Source organism: Sebastes umbrosus, chromosome 20 (genome assembly GCF_015220745.1).
Source record: "Sebastes umbrosus isolate fSebUmb1 chromosome 20, fSebUmb1.pri, whole genome shotgun sequence".
Lineage (NCBI taxonomy): Eukaryota > Metazoa > Chordata > Actinopteri > Perciformes > Sebastidae > Sebastes > Sebastes umbrosus.
The window spans coordinates 19,288,279-19,315,563 of NC_051288.1; the positions used below are offsets into that span (position 1 = coordinate 19,288,279).

The window sequence follows — 27,285 nt, forward strand, 5'->3', positions numbered from 1 at the left end:
ATTTCTGCGTTGCGTAATTGTTATATGTGGCATTTTAACATCAATAAATCATTATTACCTCATTAGTTTTTCATTCATGTAAACAAACGCTAGAAACATTGTCAGCTGCTGTTAGTTTCTACACTGCAGTTTTACATTGTGTGTCTGTGGATCACATGATGTTTCACCGCACAAAACGGGAACTATTTACTTTGCGAGTCATAACTCAGCCTTGTTCTAGTTCTGCTGTTAAACGTGAGTGTAGCTCTCATTGTGAGGACTGATAACGGCTTTTATCAAAGGATTTTATCAGCTCTGAACTTTATTTCGCCCCTGAATAACAAATGAAGCAACAGAAAGAACGATCAACGTCCTCTTTATTGCAATAGTTTACTGCAGAGTTTCATGGAAATGTTTTGAGAAGCAAACACACCACTTTAAAATGTACATTTTGACTCCAGTGATGGAATATTATAGTTCTCCATGGACAAAAGAGCTCTTCTCAATCTTTTTGGAGGCTGATATGCTGTGTATATGTAGGAATAATGTTGTGGTATAATGTTAACTCCTTGCAAAGTAAGTTTTGAATAAAAATGAAGTGAAAATTTCTTGTTAAAAACAAAATTAAGTATGTTATATGTGAAACTAAACAAAAGTGTGGCCCTCAATCATGTGTTACATCTAGCTTATCTACTGTAGTGATCTATGATCATTTAAGAATTCAACTATTTATGACTCAACAATGAAATATTCTGGTGCACAGATGATCAAAAATTGGATTGGATGTGTTTTAAATTTGCAGACTTTGTCTCAAAAGCCTGAAAAAGAAGGCAAGACGGGAATATTTAATAAGTATTTACTCTGATTTCTCCAGTATCTGTCACTTCAGTGAAGGTAGAAATACCTAAAAATACTCTGTTGGGAGTAAAAGTCCTGCATTCAGAACTGTACTTAAAGGACCAGTGTGTAACACTTAGAGGGATCTATTGGCAGAAATTTAATATAATATTAATAATTATTACACGGCTTTGTTGTATACTCGATTCTGATTGGTCAATCACGGCGTTCTACGGTCTATTATTTCTTTATAGCAGACCGTCGCTATGTATAGCAGACCGTTGCTATGTATAACAGACCGTTGCTATGGGCGCAGTTCTGATGTCGGACTCTGGCGGACCGTTTTATGTGTCAAATTATTGATTTCTTAAGTAAGTAGCGGGATAATGTACAGCTAGTGGGTCATTGTTGGTCATTGTCCTACACGCTTGGCACACGGAAGAAGTTTCAGTTGGTTGCAATCATCACCTTTAAGTATAAAGTAGCATAGAATGGTAATACTCAAGTAAGGTAAAAGTATTTAAAAATGATAGTGAAGTACAGAACTTGAGTAAACGTACTTAGTAATATTCCACAACTTTTTTTTTTCAGTATTGTTATTAAACGTGTGTGCTGTCTTCTGGATCTGGCTTCTATCTATTTGTGGTGTCTTGTAAGCCTGTGCGAGCTATGCATAGATGTACATATGTCATTCATTCACAATATTTTCCCACGGTGTCGGTAATGATGATCACGTTTGTTGTTCCAAAGATGACGGTGAAGAAGACCCTGTCGGAGTTCAGGCGTACTCACCACGATAACTGGCAGGAGCATCGGCAGAGCTTCACCGACGACCAGCTGCTCGTGCTCACGGACCTGCTGGTGTCGCCGTGTTACTACGCCTAGAAGACAGACAGCTGCCTTGCCGGGTCCTCTACACACTGACTGACCTAGAAGAACAACTAGACCTTTTAACAGTGTTGGGATCCTCTGTGCAGTCTGTTAAAACAAGGGTCTGATATTGTTGCGGTGGCAGAGAGCCCTGCGTCTGGAACCTCACGTGCCAATGTTGGCCTTCAGAAAACCCAGCAGAAAAGCAAACCTGGGCAAAACGGTTTCAAATATTTAACTTACTTGGTGTTTATTTTGTCTCACCAAGCAGCTCAACAGCCCCAAAGGTGGCCACTTTACTTTCAAGATAATCACCTTTAGGTGCATCTTTTCTTGTTGTTGTAGAACATACTCAACTACTGATTCACCAGATACCTCTGTATCTTTTCAGATGACAGTATTTCACTCTTCCTACTTTCAAAAGATTTTTAAATAACGCATAAAAAGTTGGAACCGTCCATTAATTTACTAAATAAAAGGTAAACATATATGATGATATAAATATATAGAATTGATATACAAAAGTACATTAATTAGCTGGGCTTGGCAATATGGAGAAAATCAAATATCGCAATATTTTTTACCAAATACCTCAATATTGAACGATATTGTAGGGTTGACTATTGGTGCTTTTACTAAATATTTACACAATGAGATTTTTTATAAAGAAATCATCAGTAATGTGGTTATAATGACTAATAGCAAATAATAGATTCTGGTAGGTTTAGAAAATTACATCACTTTACTGTAATGCAGCCTATAAAAACAGGCGGAGATATTACGATATCCAAAATCTAAGATGATATCTACTCTCATGTCACGATATCGATATAATATCTATATATTTCTGAGACCTAATTACTTAATAGTAGCAAATACTTGAAACTCTAAAGGTATTTCTACAGTTATAATGTATAACCTAGGGCTGCATGGTTCTGGCCAAAATGATAATCACGATCATTTTGATCAATATTGAGATCACGATTATTTATCACGATTATTCATTGATTTTAGAGACAAAATATTTTTATTGCACTTTAACAGAGGACTGATTTCACTTTCACGTTGTGCTACATTCCTGCTAATTTATAAATCTTTGCATCAAAATAAGGTTCGTCTTCACCTGAAACCAGGCAGGTGGCGAGCGACGGGCAAAACAAGTTGTATACAGTAATATCACTCTTCTAATCTGGATTGCAGCTGCAAGATTTAGGACGCATGCGGCTCCCCAGAAGTGAAGTCAAAACATCTGGATCGCCCCCTGGTGGCTGGCTGTTAGTTTAGGAAGCACTTGATTACACATGCAGCGGAGTTTTCTATGCGCGGAGCATTTTAAACGTCAATATCGCAGTCGATCATGTTCACTTAATCGTGGGAAGTCAAAATCGTGATTAATATTCGGTTAATTTTGCAGCCCTAATGTAACCCAGCACTTATCATGCAATATGATAATGTTTCTAATACTGTATATTACCTAATATTGACATAATTATGTAATTGATATAAATGTGTATAACACTTTTAAGCATGTATATATACCTATAATAATAACATGTATAACATGCTGTAATATAAATGTATCATATTCCTGTACAGCCCACTGTGTTGTATTATACAATAGCTCAACACTGAGAAAAACTCTCCTGTTAAATAAAGTCACTGCATCATTTGTAAAGAGAGGTGTGTTTTCTTTTAGAGAGGAAGAATGAGTGTGTCACGTTGTACTGTATGTTTGTCAAGGTCGACTGATCGCGTCAAATACCTGCAGCTTATCTGCGTACATTCATATCACTAAAGATGTCCACGGCAGATTACGTTCTGCACAGAGACGGAGATCGAACGTAGATGAGATGTTTTCTTTCTGCACGGATGTCTTTTAGATGTGTTACGTTGTACAGATGCTGCTACAGACCACAGCCAATAAACACTGGCTGCAACTGTGTGTGTGTGTTTAAGAAAAGACAGGCTCACAGATAGAGCTGTCACCATTTTTATTCTGCATGTTGATTTTTTTTTCTGATGCAGTGCTGTTGACTTAGATATGTTCGCTGTGATGAGACGTACGCTGGCAGAATGAGAAGAAGCATAAACAAGGTGAACTTATTTGGCTGTAGACTGCGTGATAGTGTGATTATAGCGGTATGGTGACGATGATTCGAGGTTCATCATATCACAAAGAGAGATATTAGGACATTTACCGAAGCAGGATCATCTGGTTAGATGAGTCACTTTGGAAAGAGTTCTGATAATGTCTTCTAAAAAAAAAAAGGTGTTTAGGCATGACAGATGATTTTACAGTATACATACTGTACTTCACATGATGTTTTTATATTTAAAAATTCATAAAAACAGACAAGTGTGAATGTAGATGTATTCACTCTGAATATATTTATTAATTCAAAATGTAATTTGCATTGATGTACAGTATATTGTGCAAGGAGTACATTAGGTTTATGCAAAGCATATGTTGTGATCACTCAATCTGTAGTTTGAAGTACAATAACTTAATGTATTTTTTGGAAGCAGCTTTCAATACAAGAAACTAAAACAGACATTATCAACATATTTTCTGTACTTGACAAATATCCTTCTTGGCCCCGTGTATATCTTAAACCCTGAGATTATTTGATTATTAGTCCAGCCTGCTCTATATAACTGATCAAGTCTGATTCGTTATCTAATCACATTCAACGTGTTAGTGTTTTTGCCCACTGTGTAGTCTTTCTCTCACCAAAGTTTCAAGAGAAAACAGGTGTGTGTCTGAGTCCTCAGGCAGAATTGTCCTCATGGCATTAGCCAGCTGAAACAGGTACTCCGTGTTTTGCCCGCTTGGACCGGTTGAGTTGACGATCTGGTTGGCTATCTCCTCCAGAGGGGCGGGGCCGAGGTAGTCGGGGTTGTCCTGAGAGCCGATGTAGAGCAGCGTCTGGCTGGGCGGAGGGGAGAGCGGTGGACGGGGGTGGAAGGTCACCGTGATGACCTGATAACCGCCTTTTTCTCGGTAGTCGAGGTAACGCTTCACTTCCTGCTCCCGGCCCGTCGGCAACTTGTAGGCAACGCCCCAAACGCACCCCTGAAGAAGAGAGAATGAAGAAGAACAGGTAGCTTGGCTTTCTGTAGGAAAGAATGCAGAACTACGAACTCTACACAGAAATGGAGGAATTTTAACCTTAAGGCCCAGACACGCTAAGCTGATGTCAAAAAACTAGCAGCGACGAAGGCCTCACGTCGTCTTTGTCTTGGCTGACCAGCTGCATTCAAACACACCGCAAAGACTACGCCCGACGGCTAGTTAGCATGTACGTCCTGCGAATGCGTGAGATGAAATAACTCTCCACAGCAGCTGCCGGCGATAATCTGTATTCGTCATTCAAAAAGTGAAACCGGAAGACCGAGGACGGCGGACATATAAGCTGTTGTGATGATACGTACATGAAACAAAGCTGTGTCTGTTGACCATTTCCACGCCACTCTCACTCACCACTCAGCTTCATTCCAGAAGGCCATGTCATTGTGAAAATATCCGTGTAAGAGCCTTCAGTGTGCGCCGTCTTGACTTTACTCGTTTGCCTGCTTTCCTCACTTCCGTTTCTCTTCTCGAGCACTGATTCGTTTGAGTTGAACAGCCAATCAGAGTGATTTCTCTCACCGACGAGCTCCGCCGCCAATTCAACATGCTGAATCGGTCGGAAAAACCTCAGATACGAGCAAACTAGAGCCGACGGTGCGGGACACGCTGCAAAAACTTGGCCGACAGACACTAACTGACGGCCCCAAACTGTCCGATGGCCGACTGACGGCTTGGTGTGTCAGTGCCAGGGTTAGAATTTAGCACCGTCAGCCACTGTGGCAGGTGGACAAAAAAGTAAATTTCCAAACCCTGGTCAGGGCCTTTAAGTACACGAGCTGAAACGATTAGTCAATCGACAGAAAAAACAGGCTTCTAAAGACATCATCAACTTGAACTTGAGTAAACTATGATGAGCATTTTTCACTATTGCCTGACAATTTATAGACCAAGCTATTAATTGAACAATCAAGAAAAGAGTATGCAAAATAATAAATAATGAAAATAATCTTTAGTTACCGGCCAACATTTATTGAGATAATGTTTGTGATCACAACCTGCGACTGCCGTAGAACGATGACCTTATCAGTTACTGATTTAAGATACTCATCAGTCACCTCTAAATATATGTTTTCTTACCATGTTCTGGCTACATTACACCCTCTGTATCTCACTACGTCTTTCCCATCAACTGCAACAAATTATCTCTCAGCCAAGGTCACAATACAATACACTGTCCTTTCCTTTGTTTCTAATGTATAAGATGCAATCTCCTTTCCTGAGCAGTAGTACAGCACTCTGGTTCACCTTGTCCAGCATGTGTCTTTGTCTCACATCATACATAACACTATGACAACCCACTGTTTAAGCTAAAATTAAGCAGTATATTTTTTTCCATACAGTTTGGATTGTGTCTAGAAGGTAACCCACACATTTTGAAAACTTGTAAATATGTGCAAAAACACTGGTGAGACTCGCTGCCTGACGACCTATCCTAACCTTAAAGAGGACCTATTATGTTTATTTTCAGGTGCATACTTGTATTTTGGATTTCTACTAGAACATGTTTACATACTTTAATGTTAAAAAAATACTTTATTTTTCTCTTCTTTCACCCTCCAGCTCCGCTCTATCTAGCATTATTTGAGGGCATACCAAACTAGCCGCTAGGCAAAGTGTGTTACTTGATGACATCACCACGTTACGATGGAAAAGAGCAGTGTTTCTGTGGGGGAGAGTAACTCCCTTTGGTGTGGACTTTGGACTTTGTAACTTTGCAGACCTTTTAAATGTACAAAAAAACAATATAACACACTAAAGGAAAGGGAAAAAGCACAAAAACATAATAGGTCATTCGACCACCAAAATCTATCTCTAAATCGTTTGTGCCAAATTTTCAAGAAATTCCCTCCATTCCCGTTCCTTAGCCATCATGAGAATGGGATGGACGTAAGACCACAGTGACCTTGACTGTTGGCCAAAATCGAATCAGGTCATCGTTGAGTCCAAGTGGACGTTTGTGCCAAATTTGAAGAAATCCCTTCCAGGCGTTCCTGGCCCGCTGTCGCCGACGTGGAGGCATAAAACCAGAATGTAAGAGCAATCTGAAAACTCTGTGTTCAATTAAGTGGAATCTCATTTTTAAAATCTTGCTGTTCACTTAGTTGCATTGCTAGTTTTTTGGCCTCCACGCTGCAAGTTCTCTCTTAATCATGCTCAATAATACAGTGATAAATATAATATAATGGTGGGTGAATTATGACCCTCAGGTGGAGATATATTATTATTACTGTATGAATAACATGAGATTTTGTTTGCCTTTCCCCTGAACATAATTTGTCTTATAATAAAAACTTCACATTCATAGCAACTATGTCAAAATGTAATTAATATCCTAAATATGTATATATCTTTTGACAGGATGGCCACCTATTAAAAATGACAAATCTTTACGATAAGTTAGGTATTGAAAATATAAAAGGGTGGATTGGAAAATTAATCAATTACATTTTGATAATCGATTGATCTTTTAGGTCATTTATCAAGAAAAAATGCCAAACACGGTGAGTATTTTCTGCAATTCTCTGCTTCATATTATTGTAAACCGACTAAATTGGGTTTTGGAGTGTTGGTCGGACAAATTAAGACATCTAAAGACGTTACCGTGGGCTCTGAGAAAGTAGGATGGACATTTCTCACTATTTTCTAGACGAAACACTTAATGGAGAAAGTAATTGGCAAAGTAATAGACAGTGAAATGAATCGTTAGTTGCAGCTCTATTACAAAGTAATGTATGGTACCATTAAGTTTAGAATGGGTTTGTCTTACCTCGGGATCCTCCACCAGTGTCACCACCCGGCCAGGCTGTAAAGGACACAGAAACAAGCACTTTGAAACAGCAGCAAAAACACATACAGTAAAGCAACCAAGCAGGATTATGTAGAAGTTATATGATATAAATTGGTACTATATTATATTCAAATATCAAAAAAACACAATGGGGCTTTTAATGAAAAGGTTATAATACAGTAGCATATACACTATAATGAATGATAATGAATGTTTAGTATAAATCCCCTTAATAATAGTCATAAAAGTAATTATAGTAAAGGGATGAATAATAACACCCCAGAGGAGCTGCTCTAAGCTATTTACAGACATCAGCTTGAACTTGAGTAAACTATGATGAGCATTTTTCACTATTTCCTGACAATTTATAGACCAAGCTATTAATTAATTAATTGAATAATCAAGAAAAGAATCTGCAAAATAATAAATATTGAAAACAATCCTTAGTTAGAGCTAGGGCTGTCAATCAATTACAATATTTAATTGTGATTAATCACATGATTGTCCATAGTTAATTGTGATTAATCACAAAAAATGTAAATGTAAATGTTAAAATATACCTTAATGGGAGATTTGACAAATATTGTCCAGAAACCCTCACAGGTACTGCATTTAGCATAAAAAATATGCTCAAATCATAACATGGCAAACTGCAGCCCAACAGGCAACAACAGCTGACTTGACTATGACTTGCCCCAAAACTGCATGTGATTATCATAAAGTGGGCATGTCTGTAAAGGGGAGACTCATGGGTACCCATAGAACCCATTTCCATTCACATATCTTGAGGTCAGAGGTCAAGGAACCCCTTTGAAAATGGCCATGCCATTTTTTCCTCTCTAAAATTGAACATACGTGTTGAGTGTTATTTACAAGCCAGTATGACATGGTTGGTATCAATGGTTTCTTAGGTTTTCTAGTTTAATATGATGCCAGTATCTTCACTCTAGCTTTAAATCTGAGCCCAATACAACCTCCAAATTGTTACTGTATTCCAAACAAATGCCAACAAACTAACTATGTTTTTTTTTATACAGTAGCATATACATACACTATAATGAATAACCTGTAATGTACAGGATAAATCCCCTTAATAATAGTCATAAAAGTAAATATAGTAAAGGGATGAATAATATATAATAATATATTATATTATAATAAATAATATATACATATATTATATAATATAACAATAATATGAATAATGAGTTGCTGTATGAGGTGTAACTCTTTTCAAAAGATGGATAATGACTTGTGGATCTGACCAACCTGGCAACTTCCTACACTATCTTAGTAGTAAGCTAGTAGTTACTATATAACCAGACACTTATCTTCCTGCGTTTACACAATTGTATAACTAAAATTCAGGAATTTACCAAGAACTTTTCAGTAACTTGTCCCATTAAATTAAAGCTAGAGGAGTTCTTTCATATGCTGCTTTTTCCACGTTTTCGCCCTATCTGACAAAGCAGACATGGCAACCCTGGATCAGTTAGTGCGACTGAGCCCACAGACCTGGCAACTCTGGATCAGTTAGTGCGACTATCAGTATAAGAGCTATAAAGCTAATAGTAGGTCCTAAAAACAATAACGGTCACTCACCTTACCCGGTACTCCCCGGTGGTCGGTACTGCCCTGCCAAAACCGACGGCTGAAGCCTTTAATGAAGCCAATTCTCTTTTCTTCATACGGAAAATCCACCTTCCAGATAAGAGACCCGTAACCGAAAACCCACATTTTAAGACGTTAAGCTAACGCTTACTACTAACACGACAAGAAAGGACGGTTTAAACTGAACTAACGTTAAGCTGACGGACGTTTTATAGTCTCACACCTACAGTCATACCATCATGATGATTGACGTGTACACCTGCACCGGTGTAGAGATATCAAACGGGTCGTAACTGGAGCTCATTTCAGCGCCTGTTCCATCACTACATAGTCAAGTCGTCGGAATTACGTCACTACGCTCAACAATTTTTCAGTATAAAGCACATGCTCCGATAATATTGCACATATTTTGACGATTTTAACTATTTAGAGAGGTTATTGGAATCTAATTAATGTTGTTTGTTCATAGCATTTTGTATTTGCACCCTCGTATGACTATAGGCATGACTTTAAGAGCTTTCCACTTTTATTTTGAAGGGCAAGCAGCCTTTCCGGGTGTTTTAGTTAGTTTAGTGACCAGACAACGTGAAACCTATGTGTCAAACTGAAATCTGTCCAACCTGTTTAGTCCACCCTCTCAAAAAACATTTTAAGCCTTTTTTTAAGTTAGCAAATTGCCACGTCATCCTCATAATCATATAGAGGGCTGCATAAAGAATATATTTTTTTAAGTTATCTATACTTTATTTTGTGTTTTTGTCAGTAAACTATAGGTGATAATTATTTTTATCTAAAAATGTTTACCTAGTTCAGGGGTCAGCAACCTTTACTATCAAACAGCCGTTTTAGGCAAAAAAAAATAAATCTGTCTGGAGCCTCAAAACATTTGAGCATTGTGATGAAGGTAACACACTTTATAGTCTAAGTATATAGTATATAAGTCTAATGCAGCGAGGGCCAAAGTGCAAATGTATTACGGCATATTAGGGCCACATTGAGTGAAAAAACATCTGAGATTTACAGAAAAAAGTTATAATATTACAAGAAAAAAGTCATAACTTTACGTGAAAAAAGGTTGTAATATTATGAGAATAAAGTTGTAATTTTACGAGAAAAAAAGTTGTAATATTACGAGAATAAAATCGTAATTTTACGAGAAAAAAGTCGTAATATTACGAGAATAAAGTCGTAATTTTACGAGAAAAAAAGTCGTAATTTTACAAGAATAAAGTCTTAATTTTACGAGAAAAAAGTCGTAATATTACGAGAATAAAGTCGTAATTTTACGAGAAAAAAAGTCGTAACATTACGAAAATAAAGTCATAACTTTACGGGAAAAAAAGCAATAATATTACGGGAAAAAAGTCATAACTTTACGAGAAAAAAAGAAAATAACACGTAAAACTACTACTCTATAATATTATGACTTTATTCTCATAATACGACTCTTTTCTCGTAAACCTTTGACTTCATTATTGTAATATTACGGCTTTTTTTTCTCGTAAGCCTTTGACTTTATTTTCATAATATTACAACTTTTTTTCTCGTGTGTGTGTGTTTGTGTTTGTGTGTGTGCGTGTGTGCGTGTGTGTGTGTGTGTGTGTGTCAAACAGCACTAATTAGCTCATCTCAATCAGCTGTGTGTCTCCAGCTCTCAATCAAAGGTTGCATGGTGATAGTAACTGCTGGGTCAGACAGTTCATGTCATAGAAGTTAAGCTGAGGCGCACCTCTGAAACCCCTGCTTCACAGTCAAAAGTGTGTAAGTCTAATTGCCAAAATATTATTATCACGAGAGAGAAAATACCTTGCCGAATGCGTTGATGTAGATTTTATGTTTGTGGTGTCCAAAATGGGAGAATGGGAGCAGAAAACTGCCCCTCTGCCCCTGTTTCAATGAGAGTCAATGCAGCAGCTGCTGGGTACTCCTGTCACTTTCAGGCTCACAGTGTCAAATGTGTAAGTCTCTTCCATAGCCAGTAGCTACATTGAATGAAAAAGCACACATTTTTCAATGTTTTGAGGCAAATATTATGTATTAAGAGTGAAAATTGTGGAAATGAGAGCAAGTTTAAGATATCTTTTTGATCTCATTTACTCTCTGAACATTTGTATAGAATGCTACACACACTAATGTAAAAATCTGAGCAGGTAATTTTTTACTAAGCTTCAAAGAAAGTTGATTATTTTAAACAGTTTTGAAAGGTGAATAGTACCCAGCATTTATGAGTGACGTGGAGCATTTTAAAGTTTGAATGAAGTTTCTATGTGAACGTATGACTTAACAGTTAAAGGTGCAGTGTGTGTAGGATCTGGCAGCATCTAGAGGTTGCTTATATTCCATCCTTTGTTCTTTTTAAACACACGTTTAATATTGTGACATTTACTGGAAGTGACATACAATATAGCCAGCAGTAGGAAACTTTCAGCTCCCTGGTGATCTCCTTCTCGCCAGCTGCCACCTTATTAAGGTTTTTGTAGTGAAATGAGGAGGTATCGTGTAGATAACTCCTCATTTCAACTTCACCAATCAGCCGCTCCTGGTCCATTGAGGTGATTTCAAGGTTAGCAACAGGAATTAATAAAAACAGCTGGGCGTCTGACAAAAGTTCAGCTCGAAATGTCGTGCCACGTCGCAGACATGGTTCTTAAGCAGTGTTGTTAATGACTTTGTGGAGCACAAGACCTGTAGGATAAACTTCTAATGGGTGAGTACTAGCTTCTTTTTGCTATTATGGAGAGGGATCAGGGATTTAAAACTATAACACTGTAATTGTTAAGTCTCATATGTTGGAAAATATGCACCTACTGAAATCTGTCCTTGAGAACATTTGGGCGCTGAGTCCAGGGCAGGCTGTTAAATTAGCGATGATAAATTTGGTGCTTCGGCTGCTCTCTGTGGTGCTGATCTAAGGCTGGTTTGCAGGTTGGGAAGTGCATGATGGGCCTCTCCATGGTGGCTCCACGGTCTGATTTGCAATTGTCTGCAGTGGTTGTGTGTGTACGTGCGTGTGTGCGCACGAGAAAAAAATTTGCACCGGGGCCAATCACAATTGTGTTACGCTGCTGGTGAAGGAGAACTACGATGGCCGACGCGAAAACGTGAATACATGAATGGCCCAATCTAGGGCCAATGTTTGGTTTATCCATTCTGGGCTACTGTAGAAACATGGCGGCCGGCGCCATGAAGAGTATCCGCTCCGTATGTAGATATAAATGGCTCATTCTAAGCTAACGAAAACACAACAATTAGGAAACACACAGTACTTATTAATATTATATTCAATTTCTGCCAATAGATCCCCCTAAATGATACACACTGTCCCTTTTAAGGTTTGATATTCCGTCCATTCATTTGAATGGAGAAAAGAAATTCCTGGAAACCGTTGAATATTTCTGAAAGTATGAAAGTTATGAATGATAAAAGTAGTAGCACACATGTCCTTATTGAGCTGAACATTTTGATGCTTGAATTAAATTTCTACATTGAAAAATGTGGAATGATAATAATAAAGACATAGAAGTAGGTGCCAAATTCATCTATTGAATTTATTAATGCACATTAAATAGACTTGCACTTTTCTAGTCTTCTGACCACTCAAAGCGCTTTATACTACATCTCACTATTCACCCATTCACACACACATTCATACACTGATGGCACAGCCTTCGGTAGCTATTTCGGGTTAAGTGTCTTGCTCAAGGACACTTCAACATGTTAGCCAGGGATTGAACCGCCGACCTTCCGATTGGTGGACGACTTGCTCTATCTCTGAGCCACAGCCACCCCATGTGTTAACCTTGTTCTCTTGTAGAAGAAAAGGATAATTTAAGTACCAGAAACAATGTTAATCTTGTTTAATGATCTGAATGAATATTGATTAAAATATCCTAAACTTCTAGATCTTCTAGATGCACCAATTAATTCATTTTCAATGCATGTCCATGTACTGCATATGTTAAAACATGAGCTGGGACAAATCACACATGTAATCTGGGCTTCAGTCCTGACACCAGGGGGTGCTGAGTTTCTATTTCCCTCAGTGTTTTCTCCCAAATAACATGCTCCTCATGTGTGCCGTGTGAGCACTGATTTAGAACCAAACAAAGTGGACAGCCACAGTCTGGCCTGTGATGTCAGCTCCATGAACAGCAGCCGCGCTCATTCTTCTGCCTCTGAGAGAAGCTTGTCAGCAAACCTTTTATGTAACTTAACCAGCCTCTGTGGCAGATCTGTGGTTTGAAATCTGCGCTGGAGGAAACATCTGCCATAAAGATACCCTTGTTCAAAACCTGGTGCAGTGGAGCTGCTCACTAAAGGTCAGCTCTCAGGGGGCGGGATGTGTGTAAATGTGTGTGAAGTATACATAAAAATAATGGCATAGCACTTCACGTTCCCTGCTGTGAAAATGATGAGCCATTTATATTAACTATAAACCTCTACAGAGCTACACAGAAGTGTACTTACAGACTAAATCCTGCTCCAAATATCTTAAACCGCGTGTACACATAATTGTTATCTCATTCATTTGTGGATCAACAGCACAAAAAGCTTACAAACTGTCCCGTGGGCTCACCTTCTGTGCAATATTTGTCTCTGACAGGGACACATTTGCAGTGGAAATATTTTATTTAGTCTTTTTTTCTTGATGACAAACAACATAGACATTTAGGGAAATAAACAGTCCCCTTTACAGCCTGTTTGTTGTCGTAGAAAAGAGGAAGTTTTCGTGTTTTATTTGCTCTTTTGAGGAAAACATGCAGTGTGTGTGTGTCTTCACTAGGTGAATTTGGCAAATTTGTTATCTCTTGTTTGGGAGATGGAAAACAAAGATGTTGCAGTTAAATATGAAGATAAGTCAACGAGGAATGAATTTGAATAGAATTTACTGGAAAAAAAATGTTGTGTGTGTGTGAGAAAAACAAGCTTTGAATTCTATCGACCATAAGCAATTAAATGACTTCAAAAAGCCAAATAAAATCTACTGTAATCCTCTCTTTATTCCTGATATAATCGAAGGAGTCATGGTATCAACACGATAATCAAACTAAATCAAATATGTAAGAGCTGTTGCTGAACCTTCTTGTTCTCTTCCTGCACAGTCCTCTGTTTAGTCATAGGGGAGGTGACCAAGAAAGTGACTTACTCCATTTTCTTCTGTATTTTAGTCATTTGTTTGTTTGTACTGGTTGGTACCGGTGTTAAAGACCATTGTTTTTTTTTGTTAGTGACTTTTGTGACATGTTTTGTTAAGATTTTTCTGTACTTACAGTATTTTACTTATTTTAAGCCCAACCATTATGTTTTTCCTAAACCTAAGTGAGTGGTTTTGTTGCCTAAACCTAACTGCGTACATTACCGTAGTTTTATTACATGGCTGTGTTGAATACTCGATTCTGATTGGTCAATCACGGCGTTCTGCAGTCTGTAATTTCTTTATAAAAGACCGTTGCTATGTATAGCAGACCGTTGCTATGTATAACAGACTGTTGCTATGTATAGCAGACTGTTGCTATGTATAGCAGACTGTTGCTATGTATAACAGACTGTTGCTATGTATAACAGACTGTTGCTATGTATAGCAGACTGTTGCTATGTATAACAGACTGTTGCTATGTATAGCAGACTGTTGCTATGTATAACAGACTGTTGCTATGTATAGCAGACTGTTGCTATGTATAGCAGACCGTTGCTGTGTATAACAGACTGTTGCTATGTATAGCAGACTGTTGCTATGTATAACAGACTGTTGCTATGTATAGCAGACTGTTGCTATGTATAGCAGACTGTTGCTATGTATAACAGACCATTGCTATGTATAACAGACCGTTGCTATGTATAGCAGACTGTTGCTATGGGCGCAGCTCTAATGTCGGACTATGGTGGACAGTTTTTGTGTCATCATCTTAAAAAAAAAAGTGGCGTACAAATAACGCAAAAGCGCTAAAATGCGTCCTCATGACACGCAGAATGTTGTTGTAATGTCGTGCCATTTATACGCCTTCCCATGAGATGGGGTTCAAATCACAGTGCATTACTTTTTGAATTTACAAGCCTGATAGGGAGTAAAAATCAGCATATCTCAGCCTCTGCACCAATTTTGGCCACTGTTTCTTCAATGTGTTGCTTTCAAGGCCCTCCTCGTTATGGAACTAAATCGCGAGTGTGCCCCTTTAAGACGGCTTACACTCCCTATTGTCTGTTTTCTTGTAGCGTCTGTGCTCTGAGTGGGTTGTATTTTGTGCCGCGGCCTTATTCTCTTTCACCCAGTTACATTGTGCATTGCTGAATGGAGCTGTCAACATTCAGAACATCTTTTAAGTTTGTTTGTTCCAGCCAAGGTTGAAGGCTATGTAAGTTCCACACTGGCCAGCTTAATCATCTAATTCCTTGGTATTATAATAGTGAGCAAACATTCCCCCTGTTGCTTTTCTGTCAGCCCATCCTTGTAAAAAGTCTATATGGTCTTTATCTCCTTAACCTGAACTCTCTGAAAAGAGAGTTCTTCAGTTAGTCTTTTTTTCCAGCGACCACCTGCATGATCGTCTATAACCTCTAGTATTTAGTTGTTCTCCTGCAGCGATTGAGGTCTGCAAAACCCATCCAAAGGTCTCCTCCATACTGACTCACTCTGGCAGCAGCGGTTGCACACACACACAAAAAAGCTCTTGAACCTCTGACTCCATCTCCGCAGCCATAGTGAGGAATTAGGTGGCCGAGCCATAAAAGTCCACTATATGTAGAGAGCAGAGTTGAGTGGGCCATTTTGGGCTCTGAGGTCTCAGACGGTTTGATCCTGAACTGCTCACATGACTCCTGAGATTTCTCTCAAAGCCTCACATGCAGGCTCGGTGAATGCAGCCACACCACTTGCCTGAGCTTCTATTCTGGGTGTAACAACTAATAATGGCGATGTGACGGACTGTAAGATAAGAAAGTCATTATTAGCAAGTCAATATTATCTATTTTGACTCTGTTTTTACACTGAGACTACAAAAAACCTCATTTGTAAAAAATGTTGGACCAGCACAAGCATCGACTAATTAGAATAATAGAATCATGTCCACTTTGGCATGACTGATACTCTCCCTCCGTCTTCAAACAAGATGTAATAACAGAAATGATGATAAAATAGAAGGTTTTGTGGATGATAAATGCTGCGTTCTTCTTTGTCTCAGCTGCAACAAAAGCCAAACATTTAGAGTACATGTGATGATAGAAGCTTCTGTTAATGCATATATTCAGAATTTGATTATAAAGTTGAAGTTTCTGCCAAAAAAAAACAACCTCTCAAGACAAAAGCAATCACGTGTCTTGGGAAAGGTACGACAGTGTATTAGGGCCACATTGAGGGAGAAAAATAAACCTGAGATTTCGAGAATAAAGTCAGAAGTTTACGAGAAAAGAAGTAGTAATATTTTGAGAATAAAGTCAGAAGTTTACGAGAAAAAAAGTTTTAATATTATGAGAATAAATACATAAGTTTAAGAGAAAAAAGTAGTATTATGAGAATAAAGTCATAACATTATGAAGTAGTAATTTTACGTGTTATTTTAGAGGGGAAATAGAGCAGCGTGCCACCTGTGTGAAAATGAGTGGAGCATCTTGTGACGCTATACTTTAATATAGGTTTCACTTAATCTTTTGGCACATCAGCACCACATGATCATAAGTATCAGGACCTTGAAAAGAAACTGCTTTTATTCCGAAGAAAGAACCAAACCGACCAGAGGGAAATTGCCTCTTTTGTGGAAGAGGAAACAACTTTTTGTCTCGTAAAGTTATGACTTTATTCTGGAAATCTCACATTTTTTTTCCCCCTCAATGTGGCCCAAATACTCCGTCGTAGAAAGATCTTCTGACTGAGAAGGTGACAATAAAATCAAAGAACTAAAAGCGACTTTTCTATATTTGGTTGAAAAACCTGAGCTCAATACTGCTGATCTTAATTTGTTCTATTAATGAACCACAGGCTACTTTTCCTCATTGACTGATATCAAATAGCCAAAAAACCTCTCTTAGCAATGCAGTTAAACATTCCTCATTTAATTTTTAAGTTAGATAAATTAAATTGGGGTCATTGTAACCTTTGGAAATTTTGTCCAATCATCCAACTTATATTTTTATGCTTCCTGCATGTGGTGAGTTAAGATATATTCCTCACTTGGAACTGACATCGCTGAAGGGATTTGAGATATTTCCCCCCAAAATTGGTATAAATAAGGCTTAAGTCCAGTCGCTGCAATGGGAACTAATACTCTAAAGCTTCCTCGAGCTTAACCAAAGTCTATAACTTTATCAGCATGTTTGAGTGAGAACCATGACGTGTTATAGGAGCCTGATCAGAAGGGACTCCCTTTGGTTTTCTTGGCCGCCCAGTTTAAAATGATCTATCTTAGGAATAGCAGAATAATATGTGGCAGACTCGAGTGACCCACAGGATGTGCGAGATGTGAAGATGTGAATCTGTAATCTTAAATGTAAAAAAAGTAACAATAAACTGCAGAGAAGAAGCAGAAGACCATTTAAAAGTATGAATTGCTGAGATATTTTGTTTTATTGAATATTATGCAACCATTCAAGATGAGTTTTTGCTATGCTCAGAAGCAACAATGAAAAGTATTCCACATCTCAATAGTAGAGAGGGTTGCTGACAATAAAAACTGACCCTGAAATATAGTTTTCATTGCTGTTAACTATTCAGACTGGGTAGAATAAGAGAGTCTACAGCAATGATAGCAGCTCTGTGCCGCAAGGCTTTGTGCTAAATGCTAACATCAGCATGCTAACATAATCACAATGACAATGCACATTATAATATTTACCATGTTCATGAACTTAGTTGCATGGATAGACCAGAAGTGGACGTAGTCACCGTGGACGTAGTCACCGTGACGTCACCCATTGGTTGGTGGACTGCCATTTTTTAAGCCTCGAGTTCGGCCATCTTTGATTTTTTGCAACCAGAAGTGACACGAGAGGGTGGAGCTAAATACAACTGAACGCTGAATAAAAAAATTACATTTTTAGGTGACCAAAATGTTCAAGTTAACATTAAAGGATTAAAGTTGTAAGACAACTCCCAGACCGGACAACGTTGTGTTAGCGACCGGTCAATCGCAAGGTAGCCACGCCCTAAAGCATACCCTGCTTTATGGTCTATTTGACTCTAAATGGGACCATAAATTAATAAATGAACATCATGCTGTATTGAAGAAGACTTGAAACTAGCGATTGAGACCATAAACTCATGTTTACAATGTTTACTAAGGTAATAAATCAAGTGAGAAGTAGACTCATTTTCTCATAGACTTCTATACAATCTGACTTCTTTTTGCAACCAGAGGAGTCGCCCCCTGCTGGCTGTTAGAAAGAATGCAGGTTTAAGGGACTTCCACACTGGCTTCACTTTCAGGACCTGGAGGTTGCCTGCTAATTGCATGTTAGTATGCTCACATTTGCTAATAAGCACTAAACACAAAGTACAGCTAAGGCTGATGGTAATGTCATTAGTTTTGCAGGTATTTGGTATTAAATAAAAGTATTGGCCAAATTTAAATTTTGACCTGATGGTGGCGCTAGACGAAAAGTCAGGAGGGTTACCAGTTCCTCCACCAGGGAACCACCTGATTTGACTGTTATCAGGCTCTTAAATGTGCGTTATCTCTTGTTATAAGCATCATACATGTGGGTCAGTAGGGGCCTTCTACGCCTACTATGTTGTAAAAGTGAAAGTGAAACTTAAAAGCAACACGTTGTAAAACTGTTAGAACATCCATCGCCCCTGACCTATACTCTGAAAGTTTTCCTGAAATTTAAAAAGTTGCAATATATCGCCTTGCTTACAGTATGGCTATAGATTGAATCGTAACCCTTGTATCATGATACGTATCGTATCGCCAGATTCTTGCCAGTACACAGCCTTACTATTTAGGCAGAACTTGGTAGAAAATAAAGTCTTACCACTTTGGATTGGAAATAGAAAAGGCTTGAGTGTTGGGCTTAAGAGCAGAGATGAGTCAAAGCCAGAGCTGGTGGACAGCTGGCTCAGAGTCAAAATGGAGTCAGGGCCAAAGTGGAGTCATAGCCATGTCAGAGCAGAGCCGGTGATGGCGCCAATCTGGCCGAAGAGCCCGCACGGAGGAGATGGAGCCGAGATTGTGCCAGAGAAACATTTTGAGCAAAGCTGGAGCTGATTCCCATCCTGAAGATGAGTAGGAGTTGATGTCAGAGAGGGAGTCTCGCTTTTACCGAGGAAGCAGGAGCTGATGACGAGGAAGACGATGAGTGGAGTCTGAGTTGCGTCAGAGTGGAACCAACCAGATAATTGCTGGAGAGGAGCCAGCATAAAGCTGCTAGAGTCTGTAGTGAAGTCAGAGAGAGAGCTGGAGTGAGGGAGGAGATGAAGAGGTGTAAGAGACTGGGGATTCATGAAAGTTTCTTTCTTTCTTACTCCATTTTATTCCTTTTCTGATCTTAACGATGTGTTGAATTTGGAAGCAGAGAAGAGTGTGAAGCTGACGAAGAAGAATTGCGCTGTCAGTGAATATGTTGAGCTTGGCAGGTGAAGAGGACTGATTTGATATAATGAAAGGGAGTCTGTCACTCTGGCTGGAGACAGAACATTTTGCTCTGGACACTTGACAGACTCGCAGGCTGCTGGTTGCCACAGAAAAGAACATTTTCTTTCTCTTCGCTGTAAATATAGTCATCTGCCGTTCTTATTCCGATCTTAATCCATGATACTATTTCAGCGCTCAAAATCAAACCAGTCATTCATATAATTTGCTGTAGTAGAGGACCAATTTGGCCTTGTTTTTCCCCCAATGTTCAATTAAAGTCATTTTAATCTCTCTGGGCAGACACTCCAGGTGATTCTTGTAAACAAATTAACAAGTAGATATCGCGTTGAAACTTCCCCAGTTGACTAATTGCATTAATACAATTATTTTTTGTATTACAAGTTTTCTGAAATGTATATTTAAATATGCAAATTATGCATTATCTTATTACATATGTGCGAATTTTCATACATTTCCAGGACAGAAGTCTGAACATTGATAAAGCCATGTCAAAATTCTTGTTTCAATTTGTTGCCATATTAGAGTCAAAGGTTTGTACAGAGGGAATTTGGGATTTTTTTTTTATCACCCCATAAATCAGAAAACCATAACAAAAAAAATCAATTTCCGCCATGTTTTTAGGAATAAAATGTAATATAAATCTAATTTTGAGAAAACGGCCTTTAAAAATATTGTAAAATTTCACACATTTTGCAAGACACGACAGGTGAATAGGGTAGAAACAATTACAAATAGATATCTCCATGAAACTTCCCCAGTTGATTACTTTCATTAAGATAATTATTTTTTGTATTACACATTTTCTCAAATGTCATGTTTAAATATGCAAATGTTGCATTATCTAATGCTAGCTTTAGGTGAATTTAGGAGAAATCTACAGACACAAATAGACAAAGTGTTGTAAAATAAACACCTGAATGTGTATTTTGGATGTTTTCTTTCCACTAGTCTGAAAGAAGACTGTTATGTTATGTTATGTTATGCAAATGTAATGTTATGGAAGCAAAATAGCGCAAAATCTCAAAATGTACTAGTGCATGAAACTTGATTATCTCCCCTTGAAACAAAGAACATCCGTTGCTTTCTCTTTGTTGATATTGTTCTCAGCAATTCACCTTATCCAATAAGGAAGTGACCATTTCCTTTTCTAAAATATATTCCTCATACTTTTTTATTTCCCACCCCTAAAAGATAATCCATGTTTGCATGTTTTGTGAATGGATTGCTGTGAGATTTTGTACAGACATTCGTGGTTCCCAGAGGATGAATCCTCATGACTTTGGTACTCTGGTTTTTCCTCTTTTGCCACCAGCAGGTCAAAGCTTTCACTTACTTTGTAAAACATCTCAATGTCTACTGGACTGATTGGCCCAAAATTTGGTACGGGCATTCCTGTCGCCCTCAGGATGAATTGAAATCACTTTGATCCCCACACTTTAGCTGGTTAAAATATTAATTTGTCCATGCAGTTTTTTTCATCCTTTTTCATCCTGCTTTTATTCTTTTTACAGATGCACATCAAGGTCTTTATCTCAATGATCCATTCTTCTCTCTCTGCCTCAGCCTTGTGAGGAGCCTCGTTTTATTTGCTACTCTTTCTCAACTATATGTCTGCAAAACGTGAAGTCCAGAGAAATAATCAGAGCAAATAATGTGTCCAGCTAAGCCGGAACCCATTCAAAAAAGGGCTGTAGCAGACTGAGAGTAATTTTGTTGAGTTATGAAGGCTTTTGATTCATGTTCTTTATAAAATTAGCTATCTGTGATTATAATGATGAAAAACAGATGCATTTCTCCTTTCACTGATTTACTGAATATCATCCCAGTGGTTTGAAGTGTTCATGTGTTCTACACTCAGCTGATTATAACAGAGTTTGATATCACTTACACATGGCTGCTGATTGAATGTCCTGAGATTCTAAGACAATGTCACTTAAAGGGCCAGTGTGGAACATTTTGGGGGATCTATTAGCAGAAATGTAATATGATATTAATAAGTATGTTTTCATTAGTGTATAATCACCTGAAACTAAGAATCGTTGTGTTTTCGTTAGCTTAGAATGAGCCGTTTATACCTACATAGGGAGCGGGTCCTCTTCAGTAGCCCAGAACGGACAAACCAAACACTGGCTTTAGATAGAGCTTTTCACGTTTTACGTTACGTGAAGGCCACCGTAGTTCTCCGGCGCGCTTGTAAAACTGCGGTTACATGAGCCGCAGAGTGCAAAACCTCCCGTTCTTTGAAAGGGAGGAGTGAGCGGAGGAGCACTCAGCTGGTTGCATCTGCAACCACACCGCTAGATGCCACCAAATCCTACACATTTTAAAGAAATAGTTTGACATTTTGGGAAATACGCTTATTCGCTTTCTTGCCGAGCGTTCGAAGAAAAGATTGATACCACTCTTGTGTCTTCTTTATGTTAAATATGAAGCTAGAGCCAGCCGCTGATTAGCTTAGCTTAGCATAAATACTAGAAGCAGGAAGAAACCGCTAGCTTGGCTCTGTCCAAAGGCTAAAAAAAAGCTCACTAATTAACACTTAATATCTTGTTTGTTTACCGTCTACATAAACTAAAGTGTAAAAACGACAATTCATGGTTTACAGCAAAATGGAGTGGTACAGGAATGAGTCCTAAAACCCAGAAATGTGTTAGCATTTTAGCACTTCCGGTTCCCTCGTCTGGAAGTCAGTGTGTTTTTTGAATGGGTTGTTAGTTAGATGTCTGAAATAAAGTTTGTGGTTAACACAAGTTTAAGAGATTTTGACGTTTTGTTCCACGACATAAAATACATCTATAAAAACCCGTCTCGTTAATTTTGAATCTTTTATGTGTCTTAAAAAAGGCGGTTGCTAACAAGTGGCTAAATGAGGCTACTAAATGTGATCACACCGACTCGTCCGCCTTTACAGCCTTGTTGTTTATACCCGCGCTCATGCGACCGTGGTGTAGTTAGTTTATCGCCTAACGTTAGCTTTTTATAGCCTAACGTACGCTTTTTACTTCTGCTGATTGCATTCACACTTCAAAAATCATAAAAGTGGTGTTCATTTGTGACAATTATCTTGCTGAACAAAATGTATTATAGAACAAAAAGTATTATACATTTTTAGCTTATTTTCTGCAATAATCTAAAACCCAATGGAAAAATCCCATTGGCTCTTTGTCGAGGGAACCAGGGCGATGCTAACTTCCGGGATGGCCTACAAAAATACGTCATTCCTGCACCACTCTAGAGCACATAACCCTCTGTAAAACCTCAATTAGTTGTTAGGCTGGCTGTTTCCCCCTGTTAGCTATACTAAGATGACCATCTCCTGACTGTAGCTTCATGTATAACATCTATCTTATCATTTAATTCTTTACAAGAAAGCAAATAAGAGACATGCCTTAAATGATGCACAAACGCATGACTTAACCTGACATCAACTGCGTAATGTTTCTAAAGTATTTAGACACATATTGACATTTTCATTATCTGTAAATGGAAACGCGTCCATTTTTCACCCCATCCCTGGACCTATTACCACTTAACAGTCTCCCTTTCTTTCTTTCTTTCACCCACCATCTCCCCTTTTGTTTCATTGTATTGTGACAGCGTGCGTTTATAAGCGCTCAAGCGGAGGCACAAATGGAAGTCGAACCAGTTTGTAGCTCGCGGTGATGAGGTGGCCGTGACTGTGTGATGGGTCAGATTGGAAATTTAGCCAGGCCACCAGGGAAGGTAATTGTTTTCCAGGGATGGCAAGGGTTACATGGGAAAGCTCAAAGGAGAAAGAAGGGAATGAGACTGAAGGCTGCAGAGGGAGGGTATGAGTAGGTAAGAAACATAAAGAGCCATCTTCTCCTCCTCCTCCTCCTCTTCTTCTGTCATTTGTATCACTCTGTCCCTCCTCCTCTCCTCCCGTTCCTTGTCCTTATCAGATAAGCGAGGACGCCTTCTTTCTAAAGGTGCTACTAGACATCTCCAATAACTACGTGTGTGTTCATGTGTGTGTGTGTTTTCATGACAGTTATGGGAGCTTGTCATCGTGCTCCTCTAGATCAATGGAGCACAGTTGCCTAGCAACCTGCTGATCGGGAGGAAGGAGGCGGGGGAGAGAGCGAGGCACAAGATTAGAAGAGAGAGAGATGGAGAGGTCTGGAGAGGGAAGGGAAAGAAGGAAGAGAAGTGGGTGAGATCAACAGTAAAGAATGCTGTGGTTGGATGACAGGAAGTAAGACAGTTAGCGTGTCGAATCTGTCTTTGTGTGTACTGTAAGAGGGTGAAGAGGAGGGAGGTGGGAGGTGGAACATGGCGTGTGAATGCATGAATTGTGCATTTGTGTGTGTGAGTGTGTGCAACAGTAGTTTGGGACTGATGAGTTGATGTTGATACTATCGCGCTGAAATGGAACATCAAAGCGCTGCCATGGTGACGCCAGCAGCACACTCTCTCTCATTTAGCTGCTGATTTAATTATCTTTATCTTAAAGGGGAACAAAGTGGTTAAACGCACTGCGTTGGGAGGGAGCGGCGGTAGAGATAAACAGCGGGGAATGAGCGGGAGGAGGTAAAAATGGAGAGGGAACTCGGGAGGGAGATGAATTTGGACAGGAGGAAATGAGGAGACGTAAAGAAGGAGAAGAGCAAGGACGAGGCGGATGGAACGAGAGAGAGTCTGATGATCAGGTGTTGGCTGGCCTCATGAGAGATGCGCACATATGCAGATCGCCTATGATATTTACACAGTCTCCCTCTCTCTCTGCCAGGAGGAAAGAGGAGGGTGTGAAGGGAGGATCATTATAAATGAAAAAAGAAGAGAGAGGGAGGGATGGAGAGACAGAGGAATAGCTGTACATCCCAGAGGTATACTCTGTGACTGCGTTAGAATAACATGTGGAGGCAGAGTGGCTGTTAAACTTTATGGAGGATTGAAAATGGACAATTAGCATCTCAACAATCTCACTGTCACCTGGAACATTCTCCCCCCCCCGTTGTCATAGTAACCCTCCTCTCCCTGCTCACACTTCCTAATTCATGCCACCCCTCTCTGCATTGGACATACCTGCACCTATATGCTCCTGCAGACACACATACACACAAATGGGCCACTTTGTGTGTATAATCAATACAAACTGTATTTTGTGTCTTGTCTGGGGCTGTTTTGTTTTTTATTGAATTAGCTTTAACATGCAATGATGATCCAGACAATAGAGTGCATCCAACTTTGTGGGAACCGTTTGGGGAAGGCCATTTCCTGTTTCAACATCATGCACAAAGCAGGGTCAAGCCCCCAGGAGGAGAGCCAGGCTGTGAGGCAAATTTCCGTAGTGGCCAAACGGCGGTACTACAACTTCAATGTCCGTGACGTGATGCCCAAAAATACCTTTTCCCATAGACTTACATTGGGAAAGAGACGCTCGTAAATTAGCTTCCCAATACGAACACTTGAATACTTACTTAAAAGTTGTAAAATGCACTAATAACTGAATCCAGAGTTATTTTCCTTCCTACAAACTGACGTTCCTTTGGCAAGTGTACACACAGTTAAACTCTCAGCAGTGCAGCCTGCACATTTTTGGAGGGCATTTTAACGTTTTCCTGAATTACTGTTGTGCAGAGAAGATAATGATGTATCTTCTGTGTTGATGCAGTTGAAGATGTTTGAAGAGAAACTCCGCCGACACTGTCTTAGTTGTATAACAAATTTATTACAATAAGTTCAGTATCGTAAACAAGTAACACGTTACTTGGAGAGCCTCCAGCCGAATAATGAGAGAACTCTCCCAAACGTATACAGACAGCTCCTTAAATACCGAGCTTGTTTTGGTCAAATACTTAGTTTCCACATATGGTTTTAATAGAAACACCTCTTTTACGAAGACATCATATGTCTCTTCAACTCTGACCCACATATTTGGTTTTAGGAGAGGGACTCCCAAGACCCTGCTGACCTAGCATCTGGTATATATTTACCTTGACTAGCTCTAAATCAGGAAGGCCCCTACAACAACTAACCTTCCAATATACTCTCCTAATACAAACCATTTATATAAATATGCTGCATCTAACAGCAGACACCTCAATAACTTTCAGAGATTGTTTGCAGTAACCAGCTACCTAATTACATTGCGACATATTTGACATCAATTTACATGCAGAACAGATTTGCTACATCCATCCATCCATTATCTGTAACCGCTTATCCTATTCAGGATGTCAGCTGGAGCCGATCCCAGCTGACATTGGGCAAAGAGTACACCCTGGACAGGATGCTAGACTATCACAGGGCTGACACATAGAGACACAACCATTCACGCTCCAAATTCACACCAATTTAGAGTGAACGGTTAACCTCACCTGGATGTCTTTGGACTGTGGGAGGAAGCCGGAGAACCTGGAGAAAACCCACTCTAACACATGCAGAGAACATGCAAACTCCACACGGAAGGGCCCCAAGCCGGGTTTGAACCTGCGACCTCGTAGCAGGCGACAGTGCTAACCACTGCCCAGATTTGCTATATGATAGTTTGTATTATTTCAATTAAATACAGGCAAATATACTTTACGTTGCCTTTTAGTTGATGCGTTTCCATTGTTGTGTGATGTCAAACAACTGCTTCTTTGTGGGAAGATGGATAGGCACCAAGTCCCCAAGTAGGAACTCCGACTTTGAGTTGTGTTCCATTGTACTTTTCTAGTAGGAGGTCAGAAATTTTCCAGTTTCGCATTATCCTGATCGCAGCATAGGTGTCCCAGGTCTATCATATATGGGTATAATGTTTGGGTGTCTGCATACTTCTGGCCATATAGGCTAGTATATGAAATCCCATTGTGTTTTACTTGTGTGTGTCTGTACTATACAGAATGTGTGGTCCGGTATGCAGGTGTATCCACTTTATTTGATCCCTTCCTTCGCTCTGTGAGCTCCATGTAGCTCCAGGCATTAGGGCGCTGGAGTGTGCCGCTCAGTTATCATGACATTTCCGAGGCCACTGGGGTCAAAAGGTCGAAGGTGAGAGGTGACGATGTGTTCCTTGTTACTGGTTTCCCCTGTTCATTAAGCCACTCTTAAAGTCTGTTCCACTGCACAAAACCGCTCCGACCCTTGACCCCTTACTGTAGGGCACGCGACGCTGCGGGCTGAGAGAGGGGGCTGCATCGCCATGACAACCAGTCGCTGCTCGTAGGTCAAGATTTATGGTCGCTCTGATGCGCGCAGACACACGAAACTCTGCACATGCACATAAATCAGCGGTGCGAGGGCTAATGAACTATGGATCTTGAGGTTTTTTTTCATTCGGCCACATGTGAGCAAGTCACACACACACACACACCTTCTCATTCAACCTCTTCACACACACACACACACACACACACACAATCTGACGTGCTTTGTTTGGCTCTTGTCGGTCACTCTCCATCTGCCGGTCAGATGATCAATGCTAATGCTTGTTGAGAGTCCTAATGACACACAGATCTATACGCAGATAGACTGCACGTTTG

The 27,285-nt window shown here is 39.4% G+C and overlaps 2 protein-coding genes across 2 annotated transcripts in view; one reads left to right on the forward strand and one right to left on the reverse strand.

The window, feature by feature from the left end:
* LOC119478904 (proteasome activator complex subunit 4B-like) overlaps window positions 1–3,361 on the forward strand; it is a 46,082-nt gene extending 42,721 nt beyond the window's left edge. Inside the window, exon 47 of the mRNA XM_037753942.1 lies at window positions 1,567–3,361. Coding sequence (XP_037609870.1) covers window positions 1,567–1,701 — 135 coding nt within the window. The 3' untranslated portion in view covers window positions 1,702–3,361. The remainder of the gene's footprint in view (window positions 1–1,566) is intronic.
* Window positions 3,362–4,045: 684 nt separating this feature from the next.
* Window positions 4,046–9,551, reverse strand: chac2 (ChaC, cation transport regulator homolog 2 (E. coli)). Its single transcript, XM_037754043.1, has 3 exons — window positions 9,207–9,551; window positions 7,584–7,619; window positions 4,046–4,759 (listed from the first exon to the last, which is right to left on the reverse strand). The coding sequence occupies exons 1-3, from the start codon at window positions 9,339–9,341 to the stop codon at window positions 4,382–4,384; spliced, it is 549 nt and encodes a 182-aa protein (XP_037609971.1). The 5' UTR covers window positions 9,342–9,551; the 3' UTR covers window positions 4,046–4,381.
* Window positions 9,552–27,285: the final 17,734 nt, after the last annotated feature.